This window comes from Anser brachyrhynchus (genome assembly GCF_964034855.1).
Source record: "Anser brachyrhynchus genome assembly, chromosome: 7".
Taxonomy (NCBI): domain Eukaryota; kingdom Metazoa; phylum Chordata; class Aves; order Anseriformes; family Anatidae; genus Anser; species Anser brachyrhynchus.
This window is the reverse complement of record NC_137701.1, coordinates 40,204,930-40,222,594: the sequence shown is the minus strand read 5'-3', so window position 1 is coordinate 40,222,594 and position 17,665 is coordinate 40,204,930. Positions and strand designations below refer to the sequence as shown.

Here is a 17,665-nt window from a genome sequence, read left to right as displayed (position 1 = left end):
GCCGCGCTGCGTTGCGGCGGGGCTCTGCGCGGTGCGGGCCGGTCGGTGCGGGCCGGGCCGGTCGGTGCGGGCCGCGGGAGGCTCGGGGGCAGGGGGGCGGCGATGTCGGTGCGCGGGGCGCGGCCGTCCCGCAGAGCGCAGCGCGAGCAGCCCCGGCGCGGCCCCCGCCCGCCCGTCCAGGCCGAGCGCCGGGCCGGGCCCTGAGCCGCCCGCCCGCGGCCCCCGCCGCAGCCCCAGCCCCGGGGAGCGGCCGAGGATGGGGATCCTGCTCACCCGCATCTGGCGGCTCTTCAACCACCAGGGTGAGTGGCGCTACCGGCGCTGGGGCTCGTCCCGGGGCACCCCCGCGGGGCAGCCGCGCCTGGCGGAGATAAGGGGGCGATCTCTGCCCGTCTGGCGCTTGAGCAGGCTTTAATGCCGGATTGTCGTCCTTCGGGACCGCTGCGGGGGAGAAAACCCCTTCCCCGCAGCCCCCTTCCCGTACTTGGGCGAGTAGTCCCATCGAGGCCCGCGCTGCCGGGCAGGTAGGAGCTGTGGGGCACGGCCCGCAGCAGGCAGCGCTCGCCTCTCCTGGAAATCGTAAACGTGGGCGTGCTTCACGACACCGAGTCCGATTTGGGGACGGGCAGGGAGGAAGGTGCTGGGCAGAAACAGGCATCGATTCCGGCGCCGAGCTCCAGAACGCACCCGCGTTTGTGTCGGAGTGGCTCTGTGTAGCACCCGGCGGCTCATCCGCAGCTAAGCCGGGTGAGTGAGGGCTTGAAATATTCACAGGCAAATCTGTTTTCCAGGCTCCAAACCTGCCGAAGGGAAAGGAGGCCTGTGGGAGGCAGGCGGATCGCCCTGCTTGCAGGGCCAGTCGGCAGAGTTGTGCTTTTAGCGACTGTTTGAAGAGAGATTAAGGTGTTGCTGGTTGTAACAATAGCACGGCCTTGGGCAGGAGCGTTTACCGGGTGCCGGAGCTGTGCTCTGGGGAGCTGTGCTGTCAGGGAGGTGACACAGAACAGTCTGCTACGGTCTGCAAACGTGTGCAGAAACTCCAGCAAGAAAGCTCCAGCTGTTCAGAAAGGAAAAAATGTGAATGCAGTCTCTCAGGAATTGCTCCTTTAGGTATGTAGACAGGAAAAAGTGACCAGGGCATGCCTTCCCAGACTTGTACACCGGTTTGTACGTCTCCACAGACAAACTGACTTCCAGGTACGGCCGTGAAACGTGGCACCCGAAGTATGTGCTTGCTTAGATCAGGCTAAAATGCTACGTGAACCTTGTTCTGTAACAGTTGTTGTTGTGATAGCAAGGTTAACTGTGTCATTTACTCGTAATATTTTTGTTTCAGAGCACAAGGTAATCATTGTCGGTCTGGATAATGCAGGAAAAACGACCATTCTTTATCAATTGTAAGTATGAACTGCAGCTGATGTGTCGTGTGCTTCCAAGTGTCTGCTGCATACATCGTTCTGACCAGGTTTTGCTGCTTTCCCTGTTTCCTTTCACTTTGAGAGCACTATGCTGAAAACTACTGACCAGTATAGGTGGCAGTGGGTCAGAGCGTGTGTTTAGGCTTTGGAAAGGTCTGCGTTTTCCCTGATGTTTGAATAAGGTTCCGTTGAGAGCTTTTGTTAATCAAATTACATTGCTATTACACTTAATCACAACTGCCTTTGGTGTCACAGTGCAGGCTGTTTGCCAGCTCCATAAAATATTATTATGTTTAGGGTTAGCCACAGGACAATGCTGGTACGCTGATCCGTGCCACAGCGTGTAAATATTGAACAAATTGTTCCGTGAGGAGCAGAGCAGTGAAGCCTGACCTCTCCCTGCCGTGACTCGTGGCCTGCCTGCCGAGGTGCGCTCTGTCGGTGGCGACAGAGGATGCAGGCTGAGCGCTGGCTGAGTGCAGGACGGTGTAGCTCTGTGGCGGGTGGCAGCCCATGCTGCCTGCCCAAGGGAGAATTTTGAGCCACCGAAGGGCTTTGCAGCAGTTTTCAAGCAGTTCCTGCCTTTAGCAGTTCCTGCCTTTAGCAGTAGCGTTGGCTTGTGTTCGTCTCGTGCTCACCTTGCTGCTGATCTGCGTGAAACTTGCCCGAGCTTCGTATCGCTGGTCCTCAGCTGCTGCTTGATAAAGGGCTGCAAATCTGTCTGCAGACTGAAAGCGTCTAGGTGCGTCAGGCAGCTCAAGGTCTGTTTGCAATAGAAACAGATTTGCCTATTCTCACACGAGGTACTCTGCTATTAGGAAGTGTTCCTAACTCTTCAGTGCCAGGAATAGTTCCTGTTAAGTGATATGGTCATCCTGGTCCAATCCTAAACTTAAAATACACTTTTAAATGACGTGGGTTTGGGGTATTTTTGTCAAGTTACAGTCAGTTTTTGCTTTTCTGGAATGTGAAACTTGTGCAGTATTTCCGGCCACTTATGTCCTAGCAAGTTGTGCAAAAACAGTGAAAAGATGAAGGTGGTTGTCATTATCAAACTGAGATTGAGAAATGTAAAATAAATAGCAGGAAGTCAATTTTTTGGACTGATTTTAGTGGCTGTTGCTGCTGAGGGCCATCCTTGGTGTATTTTAAAGCTGCCCGTGTCTTTCTGCATCTTCCACAAGTGTCTCATGATTCTTTTCATCTCTTTTCATTTTCTTATTTCTGCAGCCTCAGTGTTTTCCCTTTTGTGCAGCGGATCTCTGTACGCATCCTTTTCCTTTCTACCCTTTTAGTGCAGCAGGACTTCCCCTTCTCTTGTTTTGAAGAGGAAGGGGAATACAGAGCTCACTCTAGATGAGTAGTCTCCTGTTCCTCCTGCTCGTTTCATCCTTACAGAGTCTTTGCATATTGTATTTTTGAATGAAGAGATTGTGCAGTTCCTTCGTGGCAGATAGGTGTCCTGAGCGTGAGCTCCTGCCGCTCAGCTCTGCCCGGCAGCGGGGCAGAGGCAGCAGCGCGTTAGTGCACTGACCATGGCTTTGGTGTTGCGCTGTTGCAGCGGTGGTTCTTCTGGCAGACTGTGGCAGCCCCACAGACACTTAATTTCTTTCCGTTCTCATACTCAGATCTCCCTCTCTCCTTGTTAGCAGTCAGGTTTTGTGTCCTGGCGTCTAGGAAGGCCATTAAGCTCCACGCTAACCTTGGTCCTGGGGGAGCAGGGAGGAAAATCCACGGGTCGTATTGCAGACAGAAATGCCAACAGCTTGAGCGTGAAAGGCTGCAGGTTCAGCCAGGGAAAGGGGATCCATGATAGGCTTTTCCAAACATTAAAAGAACTCCGCTAAAACCTGGTTTTTAAATATTAAATCAGCCACAGGCATCTTGTTACACCATTGTTTTCCTTAATTTGATTTTGTGGTTCTTTCTTCTTCTAATCCTTCTTTTTCCCTTATCATAGCTTCCCCCAAACACGTGTGGTGAGAAGATAGTGTTATGTGCTGCTAAGACACGGGGTAGCTGGGATTCCTTTTCAGAACACTAGACTGTGCCTTTATCCCTCCGTTATCTGTACCCTCTTCAAGAAATCATCCGGCACTCGTACAAGTCTCAATTTGCAGCCTCTGTCATGAAAAGCTCTGCTAAAGCAGTTAAAAAAAACCAACAAACATACAAAATGAAAAAATGTAGCATGATTATCACAAGAAAAAATATTTAAGTTCTTTGAAAATGGTTGACTGGTTTCCTTAAACCTGCTTTTAGGTTGTTTTTTTTTTTATATATACATCCCTTACAATAGAGTTTAAATAATGTGCACTTCAGGAGTATCCAGAGCACACCTTTAGTTATCACTATTTATGTGAAGCTGGTTGTCTTGGTGACAAAGTTGCCCTGAGCATCACTGAAACAATGCAGTTGCCATCTTTAATGTCTGCATTCATCTCCACAAAGCAGAATCGCTGGGCTGTGCTGGAGAAAAGAAGCAAGCCTGACATAAAGTAACTGAAATAGGGAGGAAGTATGTTGTAGTGGCCGAGGCTGGGAGGAGAGCCAGGCATGCTGTGTTTGGTGGAGCTGGCTGAAGAGTTGTTGTTTTTCTGCAGCCTTGGAAGTCTTGTGGCTTAACCATATTCTTGGAGAAAAGCAACAGCTCTCCTGTGCTGCGTGCGTGCCAAAGTCAGCCTGGAAAAAGAAGAGCTGGCTGCTTAAAACAGTTTCTGAAGCAAATACTCCCACAGCGTTATGTTTTAAGTATTTAGTTTTGTTCACAAATGCTCTTCCAGCTTTACAATTTAATTGTTATATAGGTCACAGAGGCTTTTTTAAATTTTTTTATTCTCTTCCCACCTCGTCCCTATTTGTTGCATAAGGTCTGTTTGCTAGAAGTTGCCCACTGAGCTTTTGGCCTTGGAATAGCCATCAGCTTTAGTTCTTACAGAAGCAGGTTGCTTCGGAGGCCTAATAGGTTCGATAATGCCAATAAGTCGCTAGTTCTGCGTTGGCAGTTTCTCACGGAGTTGATGTTTCTCCCTGCAGCTCCATGAATGAAGTCGTACATACCTCGCCTACGATAGGCAGTAACGTGGAAGAGATCGTGGTGAATAACACGCGCTTTCTGATGTGGGACATCGGAGGGCAGGAGTCTCTTCGGTCCTCGTGGAACACCTACTATACAAACACCGAGGTGAGAGCGAGCGCCCCGCTGCCAGGTTTGTCGTAACGGTCGCTGGTGAAGGGCTGCAGCGTACCTGAGGTGCTTTGCACGGTGCTGCGGCTGCTTCGGGGTGCTGGGATCTGAGCCCTGGGGCAGGTCCCGGTTTCGCTGGGTGTTGCAGCTCCCCGTGTTTACAGGCTCCTCGCTGTGGGCTGTGACTGCTGCATCTCTGCAGCAGGTGCTTTAAAACCTGCGAAACCCCTCGTGCAGAAGGCTGAGAGCCCCAAAGTTTTGCTCCAAAAGTGGGAGCTCTGTCTTGCAGGCTCCCAGGCTCACCCCCGAGTTTTCAGAACTCTTCAGTGATGAAGCTGCAGCGCGTGTACTGAGCTTGATGAAAACAATGCTTTTAAGTCAAGCTTTCCGACGTGCTATCAGTTGTGGTTTTGTTGGTATTTTTCTAAAGGTTAATTTTTATAATCTTTGTTTTCCTGTGCTTCGCTGTAAGGTGCTGTGACATGTATCTGTGTGTGTACTCTTGAAGCACGAACGTTATGTGTGTTTTAGAATCCCTTAAAAATACCTACTTGCAGGTTAGAATTTGAAACGAAGGGAGAAAGCTGATACGCTTTGCCTATTTAAGGAAGCAAATTATCTGAGGGATCTGCCTGCTAAGCGAAGAACCAAACCAGATCTGGGAGTGCAGACAAACAGTTGCTTTCAATGTAAATGTTTCACTTGAAAATGGAAGTCAGAAAAGCTGTCAGAGCTACGTTGTGTCCAAACTGTGGGATACATTGTTAACCATAGCAGTGCTGTGGGTAACCACGCTCTGGCTGGGAGAAGTGTGTAAGGAACAAGATCGTAGCTGATAATCCAGCTGCCTGTCTGCATAATCTGATGGGAACGATAATCTGTGCTGTGCTTGTGTACGTGGCCAGGAAGACTGAGTGTGTTCTTTGAAGTGCTGACTAATGACTTTTGACTTTTTGAAGTTTGTAATAGTCGTTGTGGACAGCACCGACAGAGAGAGAATTTCTGTGACTAAAGAAGAACTCTATAAAATGTTAGCGCATGAGGTGAGTAGGCTCTGTGTTTGCTTTGTTTTAATGCTTATTGCGGGTAAGGTTTGGTAAGGATAAGGAAACACTTGCACATGATTTGTGAAAATTCCCATTTAAGTTATGCTCCCAGCTGTGGGTAGTACTATCAGATCCATCTCGTTCCTGCTGGAGGTTCTATCTTTTGTGAAGCTCCCAATAAATTTGTAAATTAATATCAAATTAATGATCTCCCACAAAAATAGCTTTTCAACTTCTGAATGCTTCAGCAAAACAGAAGTTGGGCCCTGTAAATGGACGTACGTTGAAAAAACACAGAGGTCATGTTAAGAATGAGATAAGTTTTTTACAAATATTACTTCCTCCAAAAGCTTAATTACCATTTTTGATAGCTTCAGGGTTGCTCAACGCTTTCTGTTTTCACAGTGAAACCGATACAGTCTTACTAGTATATTTTATAACAAATAGCTACAGAACTGAAGAAATTGACTGCCTGTGGCCTTCTTGACATTTGGAAGCTAATGAAACCATTAGTTTGGGGAAGTTCTGAGGGAATATCAGTTTAAGTTTGCCTCATTAATGCAAACCCTCCTACACACCTCCACTGCCCACATGGTCTGCTCTATCAGCTTTTTTTTTTTTTTTTTTTTTCCAATTTGAGGGATAAATGAGGAGTCTTCTAAGGAATAGGAGTAGGGAAAAGAGTGAAGAGGGAGAGGGAGACTTGAGGAAAGCCAATCTGAGAGGAAATGAAATGAGCAAAGGTGAAGGGGGAAGCTGGGGCTCAGGGGAAAGTTTTGCAGTAGATGTTTGCTCCCCCTTTTCTTGATCTGAAAGCTCTTGAAGTCCTCCAGTTAAAGGACGGGTTACTGGGCTGCACCTGTGGTCCTGTTCTTATGGCTGAAAGCTGCGGTTGTTACAATTCTAAGGAAACCTGCGCAATAATCACCTAAGAGTAACTGGGATAGTTGTGGAAATGCAAAATGCATGAATAAACTCTTAAAAGTACATGAGAAAGCTATAGGAGCTGTCATTCTGCACCTACTTGGAATTACAGAATGAGAGTATGATTTGCTAACTTTTAAAGACCCTCTTTAAAATTGAGCCCTGTGTTGGTCTGAAACCGAACCATCCGTGTCTGCTTTATAAATACTCCACTACCACATAAGCCAAGGAGCATCTATCGCGTGGTGTGGAACACCCAAACCCTTTAATGCAGTGCACTGGAACGCACGTAATCTGTCGGTGAAGTGCAGCAGGACCAGAGGCTGGAGTTTTACTGAAGATGTGTTTTTATATGTCTGTGTATTCGCTTTGAGAAAAAAAAACTTTTTTTTTTTCTTCAAATGCTTTAGATTACTATGATTTTTCAATGTCTTGATTATTTTTTAATTGAAATTAACCACAACTTAAATACCATACTACTGAAGTTTATCTTCAGTGATGCGTTGGAGGAATTTGCTGAGAGCCAGAAGACAGGTAACCTGTTTTCTCAGAAGCAGGTGACCTCCTAAAATGTTTCCTTTTCTTTTTTTAACCACCTTGTGATTTTTAGTGGGAGTTAACTAAGAAACCATTTTGCAGAACTATGAACTGCAAAACCTCAACCGCTGTCCAGCTGACACGCAGATTCTGTATAATCTAAACCATAACTGTTTCCTTCTCCTTGCGTGTCAGAGGCACCTTGATTCCTTGCTCTGACCTTGTAGTCCTTATGTTTACCTTCTTAAAACGTAGACGTGATGTGGAGGTCTGTAACTTAACATCTTGTGATGCTCCCAAGGGAATAAGTTCTAATGAAGTAAACTGGATTTAAGATACAAGTCTCCCAGGAAAGCTGGGAGAGCAGGGAAGAGGATAGGCCAGTCCCTCATTGGTGCTGGTGTGAGCTGGTAGCAGCTGGGCTGCTGGAAGGTCCTGGGTCCTGCTGCCCTGGGTTTTGCTTCTCTTTTTTAGCGCCCTCCCCTGCGCTAGCTCTGTGGTTTGTGTGGCTGTGCGTGGGGACGTTGGTTTCACCAGCTCAGGTCTCTGGTGCGGTGTGGCTGGCTGCTTGGCCGCCCGGACAGAGCAGCTGGGGCAAGACCAGTTAGGAAAACAGAAGGGAGGAACGGTCCCAGACCTGCAGCTCGTGGCTGTCGTGGCTCTGGTGGAGCATTGCGTGTGCCATGGGGGGGCTGTTGCCATCGTGTCTGCTGCTGCCACAATTCGAATTTCTCAGCTGCACTACTTAGTCTGTTGCAGGAGCTAAACAAAGTCTGCATCTTCTGTTTTGTAATCTGCAAATGAGGGTGCAGAAGTTGTGAATGAGCTGAATTTGAAATGAGGGAAGTTTGAAACTCCAAGCAGTATACGTGCCCTTGCTTCGTGCTGGGAGGCTGCTGCTGTGCTCAGAAAGCATCCGTCTAACAGCTGAAGTGCCCGCTGTCTCACAACAGACAGGGATACTCTGCTAACCTCCCCCTAACCCTCTGAGACTTGAAGAGAACAACTATACGTATAAGCTGAAATGAAAATCAGATACCTATTTAGAATGGGTTTTCCTTGCAGTCTTTGAAAAAAAAATCATTTTTGTTAACTAGCTCAACTGAATTTTTGTGGAAGCAAAATTGACTTGCCCAGGTCAGTTCCAGCCGCTTTCTGAACCAGAGGGTCATTTGGGAATTAACGTTATTGCTGGTAAAAACTAGTGTGCCTTATAGGCATTTAAGTGGTTGTCTTGTTTCGGCTTTCTGGAAGGCCTCGTTGCTTTCAGAGGGACAGGTTTTTAATAGTAAGTGTCTGTACTAGCGCAATTCCAAGCAGTTTGAGATAAAATAAGCTTGGCCCTAGAGTCACTGATCTCTGAATTGTTGTACTGATGGCTTAAGTATTGCACGAGGCATTATACAGACATTTAGTGTAATGTCCTTGTTCATTTAGATGCCATCTTTGATTCTAAAGCACCGTAAGTGAAGATTTCCTCCAAATGCCGAGTGTCCCATAAATAAAACAGTACTGCTGCAAGGGGGGGGTGAGCAGAAGGCCTGGCTCTGAAACATGGGGGTGACACTGCTGTAACTGCACCGAGTGTGCTCATGGCAGGGACACCGGCTCCCGATCCTCCTGCAGGACAACAACGTAGCGTAGGTAGTTTTAGGCATAAATTGGACATCTGGTCTGCTAGATCAAAAGATTTCCTGAAGTTAAACACTAATCAGCCTGCGGTGTTTTACAGGCTAGCTTTTTTTGCTTGTGACTCACTAGTTTGCTGTTGTAGCTTTTGCCTCCAAGGGCACATTTGTAATTACCTTCTTTTTTCTTCTTCCTCCCAAGGACTTAAAAAAAGCAGGTTTGCTGATCTTTGCTAACAAGCAAGATGTTAAAGAGTGTATGACAGTGGCTGAAATCTCTCAGTTTCTGAAACTGACTTCAATTAAGGATCACCAGTGGCACATTCAGGCGTGCTGTGCTCTAACTGGAGAGGGGTAAGAGTTATTCCTCTGTAGGAGGGCAGTCTGGAACGATTTTGGTGTTTTTACTGTGGTAGTTGGTTTTAACACGTTGCTCCCTTGTCAGCAATAACGTTGCACTTAAATTTTTGTGTTCAGAACCTGCTGGCTTAGGATCAGAGTGACCCAAACCCCAACTTGCAAATCAAATCTGCAGTTCCAACTCCTAGAGGTGTAGTTTTAAGCGACTGGGGCCTCATGAGGGTGAGGGTGGGAACAACCTGAAATTTGTCTTGGTTTATTAAGAATAATCATAATTAGAGAGAACTTCAGCGTATGTGTTGGAAGCGCTGTGAACTGAAGTCTCTCACCCATAGATTGCATAATAAGACCTAAAAAAGTGAATTGTTTCTGGAAATGATGCCTTCAGTCAGAATTACAGAGCTCTCAGGAAGAGTTTAATTGCCGTTTGTGTAAATCGGTGCCATGGAATTAATCATCTGAAGTTACCCTGAGGAGTGCATGTATTCCTTTAAAATTATCTCTTTTGTTTACAGACTCTGCCAAGGACTCGAATGGATGATGTCAAGACTTAAGATCAGATGATTTTTAATGACCCCTTTGCACAGACATTGCTTAAAAAAAGCTGTACCCGTGATTACCCTCACAGTGGCAGAATTACTGGGTTAGATGTATTTATAATGAACTGATTACAACTTTATTTTCTACGTAGATACACACACGTATTAAAAATTAAGACCATTCAGCAAAAAGAAAGATGCGGTTGATGGCTCAAGTTTGTTTTCCTGGTTGTTTTCCTCCGGGGATGCACATAAAAGCTGTGATCAACCTTCTTTTCAAGATACAGCCACTCAGAACAGTCTGATGTTGAGTGCGGTGAAGATGAAGCAAGAGAAAGGAACTTCTATTTTGGGGTTTTACTATTCCATTGTAGTCCTCTCTAGTCGAAGATGTGGCTTCATTATTCCAGTAAATTAGCAAACAAATCAATGGCATAGATATCAACTTTCCAGTATTTTTAAAGTTACTGATGTTACAAATGCAAAAATATTTTCCTGTATGTGTACTGTACATATTTGTGTATATTTATACCTCAATTTTAGGTTAATTGCAATCTGTTCAGACCAGTGTGTAAAGCTGAATCAGTATGTTGACAGTAGTACTAATATTTGACATTGCCAACGTGTCACAGCTTCTTTTTCTTTGTTATCCGTGTGGCTGTAAGGTCCATCAGGCCGTTGGCTCACCACAACTTTATAAAGCAAGTTCTCTCGTAGGACAGTTGCTTCTTTCTCACGTGATTTTTAGTTAGATTTTTCATAATGGGTTGGGGCATATGGGTTCAACTTCAAATTACAGTATCGGCAAACAGTAAAAATTTGCCAAAGAGTTTAAAACAAAACAAATTTTCTTTTTTTTAATGTAGTCGTCATTGGATTAGATGATTCCAAAAAGTGCATGTCATGCTGTCCTATGCTACTGCTTTTCTTTTTTTGCAGCACATGTTCGTTTGTGACTCAAGTCTCGTGGAAGTACCTTTAACTCTCCTAAAGGGAAAAATGTCACCTTTTTTTTTTTTTTTCCTCCTTAACCAAAGAAGAGAGACAAAAGTATGTTTAAAAGTCCCACTGGAATCTTAGAAAACTAGTCATACTCTCTGCAGGAAGCGTTTTTCAGAGGAAGAGGCGCACTTCTCTTTGATAGCATCAAATGTATATATACCTATATGCAATGGTTGGAACTGGGGTGGGGAAGGGGAACAAAGTAGACTACACTACTTGAAAAGCCGTAAGTGACCCCTTGATCATGTTCCCACAGAAGTTCCAGGGCAGTACTTCCCGAAAATATAACTCCCTTGCATGGTCCCCAGGTGAGTTATACAGAAGCGGCAGACGCTATGCGATTATCTTTTCTTACTGTAGTATTTGATGGGGTGGTTGTGCCACGCAGACGGTCAGAATTACCATTTTAAAGGATACAGGCTTTTCAGTGGGATGGTTTGAAATATTACCAGTATTGTAAAGGTGTGTGTAGCCTTAATCCTGGGCTTTTATGTTGGAGATGTGTGTTTGAAGGGAATAGTAAAATGAAATAAAAACGCCGTTTATAATGTCCTTCCCTTTCTTAGCTCATGCAACTGATAAGGACGGAAAAGACATTTGAAAGAATAAGCTTAGAGTGAACTTTCTAAGGTGCTTTTCTTGGTTATGGGGTAATCCAGTCAGCGCACCTGCCTTCCCGTTTGCCTGCTTCACCGGGGATCATGTCGTGAATTTGTGGGGAAAAGAAGGGAGTCAATTTCAAAAGTCTGTATTTAACAAACAAAGGCAGGTAAAGAATTTAACTTTTTAATATATTTTTGGTATCTCTTTACGATGCTCATTGGCTAGGGAACCTGCTGTCTTTGTTAAACATTTTAATGTGTACATGCATATATTTAGAGTGCATGCACATAGATATTGGTATGTAACTGGTGTATTGCAAAATGTATAAATGTTTGAAGAAATAACAACTTAATGCAAAGATTACTTTCTCCGTTTATCTGATAGTATCTTCAAGAATCAAACTGTGCACTCTTGCATATAAAATGGAATTGTACATTTTCTAGTCTCAAAAAAGAAAAAGCAGACATGCTTATAAACTTAAGTGTCTGGTTTTTGAGTCTCGTCTTCCCTTTCATGCCTTTAAAATATTTTGCATTGGTATTTTTAAGTACTGTACACTCTTGCCTGAATGTGTAAAGGTTGCGTGTTGTTTTTTTTTGTTTGTTTTTAAGACAATGAGTCCTTCCTGTTCACGGAGCAGGTTTTTGATAGCCACTTCTTGCTGGAATTTGCTGCTTACTCCCTCACTTTAAATTTATAGGAGCAACTATGTCCATATAATGAAAGCGTGGTGGTGTTTTTTTTTTTTCCAGGTATGGCTTATGTTGCAACGAGACACCTTAACTTACACTGACTGTCCTTTTCCCTCTCAGTATCCTGGCCACTTATGTTTTCTGTGGCCTCTAAGGTACTGCAGTGGCAGCAGACCCCTAGCAGGGAGCTGGGAATAACTGCACACGTGAAGTCTGCCTGTGCAGGCGGTGTCCTTTGTGCCCTAACGAGCTTGTAAGCCAAAAAGCAAATCGTTGCCTGTGTGTTGGATGGCAAACAATGCAGCCTTAACCCAACTCCGAGAGCGTGTCATATCGCAAGTAACCAGCAGGCTTCTTTTCCATCTATTTCATGATGCCACAGTGTTGTAACGGGGAGATTTGCCATTCGGTAGCCAGAATTCAGCGGTGGCTAGTGCTTGCTGAAGCAGCGCGTGCCTATAGCATTCCTGGCTGGGGCTTAGGAAGCAAAGGAAGACGTGCCTTCGCTTTACGTGCTAGATTTGCAGCCTCTGAGGGTGGATTTTGTCTGTGGTAGCTGCCCAACAGTGCGTCCCCTCGCTGTAAACAGGTGACTGTCCCAAATTCTCACAACCCCAAGCTGTGGCTGTGATCTTGCTCAAGGTGCAGCGAAGACTGGAGAAAGCAAAATAGCTGCGTCCAGGTGTCGCAGGGGAAGTGTTTGTAGAAAAGTCTGCCTGGCTGAAGGCTTATCACAACGACAAGCGTATCTGCTCAGGTAGTAGTGAGAAGGCTACGCAAGCATATACCCTCAGGACACTGTTGTGGCTGTGATGGTCTTTTCCTTTGCACCCTGCCTTTTAAGTAACGTTACAAATATTTTTAAACCTAGTCGTGCAGCAGAACCAGAGAAGTGCAGACAAACTTTTGAACTCACGTAAGCCCTTTATTATGTGCTTCTTGTTTACAGCTTTTTTCGTTTCCCTGTAGGACAATTCATGGCTTTTTCACAGCTCTGCCCGTAGAAAAGCAAGTTAACTGCATCGATGCTGTTTATAGCTTCTCTCAGTTATTGTTTGGAAGTGATTGTCTTAACATGAGTCATGACCTTGAGTTGTATTGCTTTTGTGTTTTTACCCTCCGTGTGTTGTCTTGCCTTTCAGAGAAAAAGCTTAAGATTACTTTCCCTTCATTCTTCATGTAATTCTTTCTTAGGATGTTACATAGAAAAAGGGAGGTGTCCTGAAAAAACGGTTATTTAAGTTTATGTTGCAGAACAGCATTTTTCTAGCAAAAACCGTACCAGTAATTCATATTTCAGTAATCTAATATTTAGATGTTTCTTTTGGTTTAGCAAATAATAAACTTTTTAAATTAGCTGTACTCAGTGTTGTCTCTGTGATCTGAAAATTGCACAGATTTTTAACTGTGAGAAGAGGTGTGATATACAACTTGGAAAATACGAAGAGATCAATTCGGCCCATTTTTTTCTATATTCCTTTTTTTTCTAGGGAGGCTTAGTAGCTGTTTTCCTATGCATTAAATAGTATGTTCCCAGGGGTGTGTGTGTGAGAGAATGCTAGACGTATCTGACAGGCACCTACTACAGTCTATGCAGCCCAAGTGCCTAAAGCTAACCTACTAATCACTTTTTTGTGTGCTAAAACTTCCATTTTCCTAAAATAGCTATATTTCTATAAAAGCATCTGTGTACAGGCATGTGTAAATGAGCATTCTTCCCCTCCCTACTCACCAGTTTTAACACGGCTTGTGATAAATTCATTTTTCAGTTCTTGGAGCTTTCTGTCCTCTACATTCCAAGCACTTTTCCATTTGTTGGACTTCACGTGGCTAGCTTTCTTTGTGAAAGGAAATACTAAATTTGTCCTGGTAGCAGATTGGTTTGCTGGAATTCTTTTCAAGGGACTGTGTTTAAATAACTTAATCCAAGAATACTTGGCCTTGTAAACATCCTCATGCAAGTAGTTCCTTTTTAATCGGCTAATAAAGCATTAACTTTGCTGCTGTCAGACGAGTTATGTCTGAGAAGTAGTTTCTCGGCTAATTCAAACAAATGTAATATTGAGCCTTTAAGTGGTGCATCACTGAGCATTACGGGATAGGAATGATGTGAAGAACGGCACTAAGAGTAACGTATGTAAGCATATGGTCATGGCATGTATTGTAAATAGAAGTGTGACTTGAATATAATTGTTGCAATGAGTATATTAAATGTGGAAAAATGCGAAATAAGTGGTTGCCACCGATCTTTTTTTTTATGGTGTTCTTTAGAATCATAAGCAGAAATTATATTCTTGTCTTACTTGGATTTTACTGGTTAATTTTTATATTGTACAGAAACTTCTTTTTGAAAAGTTTCTTCCCATCAGATAGCAGCCTTTGTTCATAACAGGGTCATATCCGTGTACCGCCCCTTAACCTTTCAAGCCAGATTTCTTGTGAGGCGAGGCGTAAGTTGGGTGGTGTTTATTTTCTTTAAGCTTTTCTTATTTGCAAATTTGGACGACTTGGCTGGTACAGAACATGCCGCCTTTACTTAGAAGGCTCTAAATCAGTCTTTGTAAATCATCCGCTCAGTGTTGCTCTTATCTAAATATTTCCTGCATCTACTCATGGTGGGTAGAAGAGGTGGCCAAGAAAAGATGTAGCCTCCTGAGAGGTTTGAAGAGGAAAAACAAAACAAAACAAACCTCAGATTGGAAAGGCTGAGCATTTCTGTGGCTGATAAGTTCAAGAACCGTCTCTGTATAACGGAGGAGCGGCAGCTGAGCCGGTTCACACTGTGTCTATATAGTGCTTGTTCTGAGGGTCTGGAAGGTGACCCCAGCTGTCCTGACTGTCCGTGCCTGCAGCCCCGCTCCCCAGCTCGCGGGCCGTGCTGCTCAGCTTCCAGGTCTGCCTCGTCCTGAGCTCAGCCAGACGCTGGCTGCGGTTCCAGCCTCCAACACTAAGCTTCTGCCCCTCTGAGTGGGAAGTAAACTTCTCGGATTGGCATACTAATGATGTAGTTGTGTTATAGTATATTGTCTCTGTTGGGTTTCTTACAAATGCAAAGTAACATCTGTATGTATGCAATATTAAGGATGTGTCCAGGGTCATATTTATTTTGATCGCTTGTGTTTTGTACTTTCTAAAAAGGTTGTCTTCTTTCTGAAAGAAATGCAGAAATACATGGCTAATTCTGATACTGCAATAAAATTTCATTCCAGAGCACACAAAATTATTGCTTCAAATTAATATGAGGACTTTTGGGCTGGATTGTCCTGGCTTGAACACTTCTGTGTCTTAAATCTATGCTAAAACTTTATAAAGCTATTTATTATAATAAAGTTCAGTTATGATTCTCTTACATAACATCTTCTGAAACTTGATCAGAACATTCCTTGAATTGTTTCCCCCTTACCTCTTTCTGTCTTTCCTGGCTTTTAAAATCCAGTTTTCAGTTGGTTAGAGGGAACTTACTGAGTTCTTTTCATTCTTGTTTGGTGAGGTGAAACAAACAGACGTTTGGTCTAGAATTGCTGGGGGGCTGGAGGGTGAGCAGTGTACAGTCACGTGGACACATTTATTTGTAACTTCAGAATTGCTTGTCCTTAAAGTAACTACCATTATTGATTATTTTAAGATGAAAGCACTTGTCAGAATTTTACTGTTTGCATTCTACCTTTTGTGGGTGTTGTAGCAAAACTTTTTCAGAGCAAATGTCTGATTTCCCACCCAGGGTAGCGGGTTACGTAGGCATTACTGGGGTATAAAGCCCTGTTCTGTGATGGCGGGGTTTCTGCTGGAGGTTTTTTTGGTAAGCGTGTGTCTGCTGTTTTTAAGTAGAACAGAAAATGAACTTAATGGTGAAATGCTCTTCTCCTGTAGAAAATACTGAGTTCCAGTGGTGTGCTGCTCCTACGCCTTCACATATCACACACTGGTATTTGCAGCCTTGTGAGCGGAGGGGGGTTACAGGTAACTGCTTACAAAGCAAAAGAGATGAAACTGAAGCTGCTTAAAAACAACAGCAGCAAAAAGAACCATGTGCATGTGGCTGCACCAGCGGTATGTTGCTGCTCCGCGCTGCAGACAGAACGCAATCTTGTTCCATGGGTGTTAATTTGGGACTTGTTGTTCTGCTTCTAACTGCACAGTACTTGTGTCCATGTGAAGATACTCTTGCAGAGTACGTTTTCTGTTGATTTAAGTAATGTGTAGACATGTTAAGTGAATCTTGAGGAGCGCAGTAAAGGCGTGATGCCTCTGTTACAGCGGAGAAGGGTGGCAAAATGCTGCTGATCCTTCTGCCTCCCCCTGTAGCTGTGCCCTGCTGCAGCCACTGCCTTGTGGTGACTCGTGGCCCCTGGCTGGCCTGTGGTCCTCAGCGCGGCTCCTGCCTGTGTCCTGCTGCTTCTCCGCCTCCTCACTGTGTTACTGCTCGGCTTTGCTTCAACTTCTCCGAAACTGCACTTGTCTTTTAAATCCAATCATATTGGAGAAGTTAAAAACCAAAACAACCTATTTAAGGTACTGTCGTCTCGTTCAGTACAGGGTTTCTCTGACCTGTTCATTCCCCAAGGCCACATGCCCTTGGTGCTCGGTCTATAGATTGCCACGTTAGTCCATTAAAAAAAAATACAAAAGTATTTTGGAAGGTTTTCATTCCTGTGTGTTGTTAGTGTTAAAGACCTTTTATTCTTGTTAACTGCGCACAAAAAGTTGCTACTGCTGAGCTCTGGTCACTTTACATCTGCCTCCAGCAACCGAACATCCTGCAGAGAGCAGACCTCCCGGAATGAGCCTTGCCTTAGTCATTAACAGCTATCGTATGAAACTGTAATTAGATTTCTTAAAATCCTCTGTTGCTTTTTGGCTTTTCTTTTTTTCTTGAGTGCTGGATACTTGGACTGCTGTGTTCTCTTTAACTGTCTTTAAGTTAAAGCATGGTATCTTTTAGATCCTAATACCACTTTCAAAATTACAGATCATTACTCTTACCGCACAGTATACGTTGATTTATTCTGTCTGAATGTGTAACAGTTCTTTAGCGTGATGTTGAATTAGATGCAGAACTACAGAACAGTTAACATCTCGAGAGCTGATTCTTGTTGTTAACTTTGTTCTGTCTTGCTTTTGGTCCCCGATTCTTTTGAACTGGAAGGCATTTTTTTTCCAAATGTGTGTGCGTGTGTAGGCAAACTACCGGGGTCATGCAAAGAGATGCAGATCTTGGAATAATAATATTTTGTCTAAACTCTTTGTACATAAAGATTTAGTATAAATACTGGTACTGTTGAAGACTTGCTTCTGAGGTCCTTGTACTGTTGAATCCCAACAGACACCCCGTTAACCTGTATGTATAGCTTTAAAACATGAATTAATGGATGCGTATTAGAGCTGTATAAACAACTAATAAACATAATTGTTTATATTAAGTTGGATGGATAATTTATTTCTTTATTTTTAAAATACCCATGCCACTTTCAAAGCAGGTTTGACGTTGTTTTCAGTGTATTCATCTGTGTATGACAGCATGTGGTGGGAGCTGCCTCAGAGCAATTCCAGCTACCTCAGGTTTCCTGCCAGTCAGCCCTGGATCAAGCCCTGAATTCTCAGATGTTTCCGAGCGCTGGGAGCTGCTCGGCTGCTGGAGTTTGCATCGTGCCTGGCGTTCCTGTTTCGAAATCGCTGTGAAGGGTTTCTGCAGCTGCTGATGCTCTGGCTCCTCCATGGGCTGCTTCCTT

At 44.2% G+C, this 17,665-nt stretch overlaps 1 protein-coding gene across 1 annotated transcript; it reads left to right on the top strand.

Moving 5' to 3' along the window:
- The first annotated feature begins 21 nt into the window (after positions 1-21).
- ARL5A (ARF like GTPase 5A) lies at positions 22-15,150 on the top strand. The gene is made up of 6 exons (XM_080599435.1): positions 22-302; positions 1,337-1,397; positions 4,455-4,602; positions 5,565-5,648; positions 8,943-9,094; positions 9,616-15,150. Exons 1-6 carry the CDS (start codon positions 257-259, stop codon positions 9,662-9,664), a joined length of 540 nt encoding a protein of 179 aa, XP_080455561.1. The 5' UTR covers positions 22-256; the 3' UTR covers positions 9,665-15,150.
- The last annotated feature ends 2,515 nt before the right edge of the window (positions 15,151-17,665 follow it).

What these genes read in the sequence shown, in the direction of transcription:
- ARL5A (XM_080599435.1), top strand. Translation starts at nt 257, where the DNA reads ATGGGGATCCTGCTCACCCGCATCTGGCGGCTCTTCAACCACCAGG. An exon ending in GCGGCTCTTCAACCACCAGG is followed by an intron (nt 303 to 1,336) that starts GTGAGTGGCGCT and finishes TTTTTGTTTCAG; the next exon opens with AGCACAAGGTAATCATTGTC. An exon ending in ATAAAATGTTAGCGCATGAG is followed by an intron (nt 5,649 to 8,942) that starts GTGAGTAGGCTC and finishes CTTCCTCCCAAG; the next exon opens with GACTTAAAAAAAGCAGGTTT.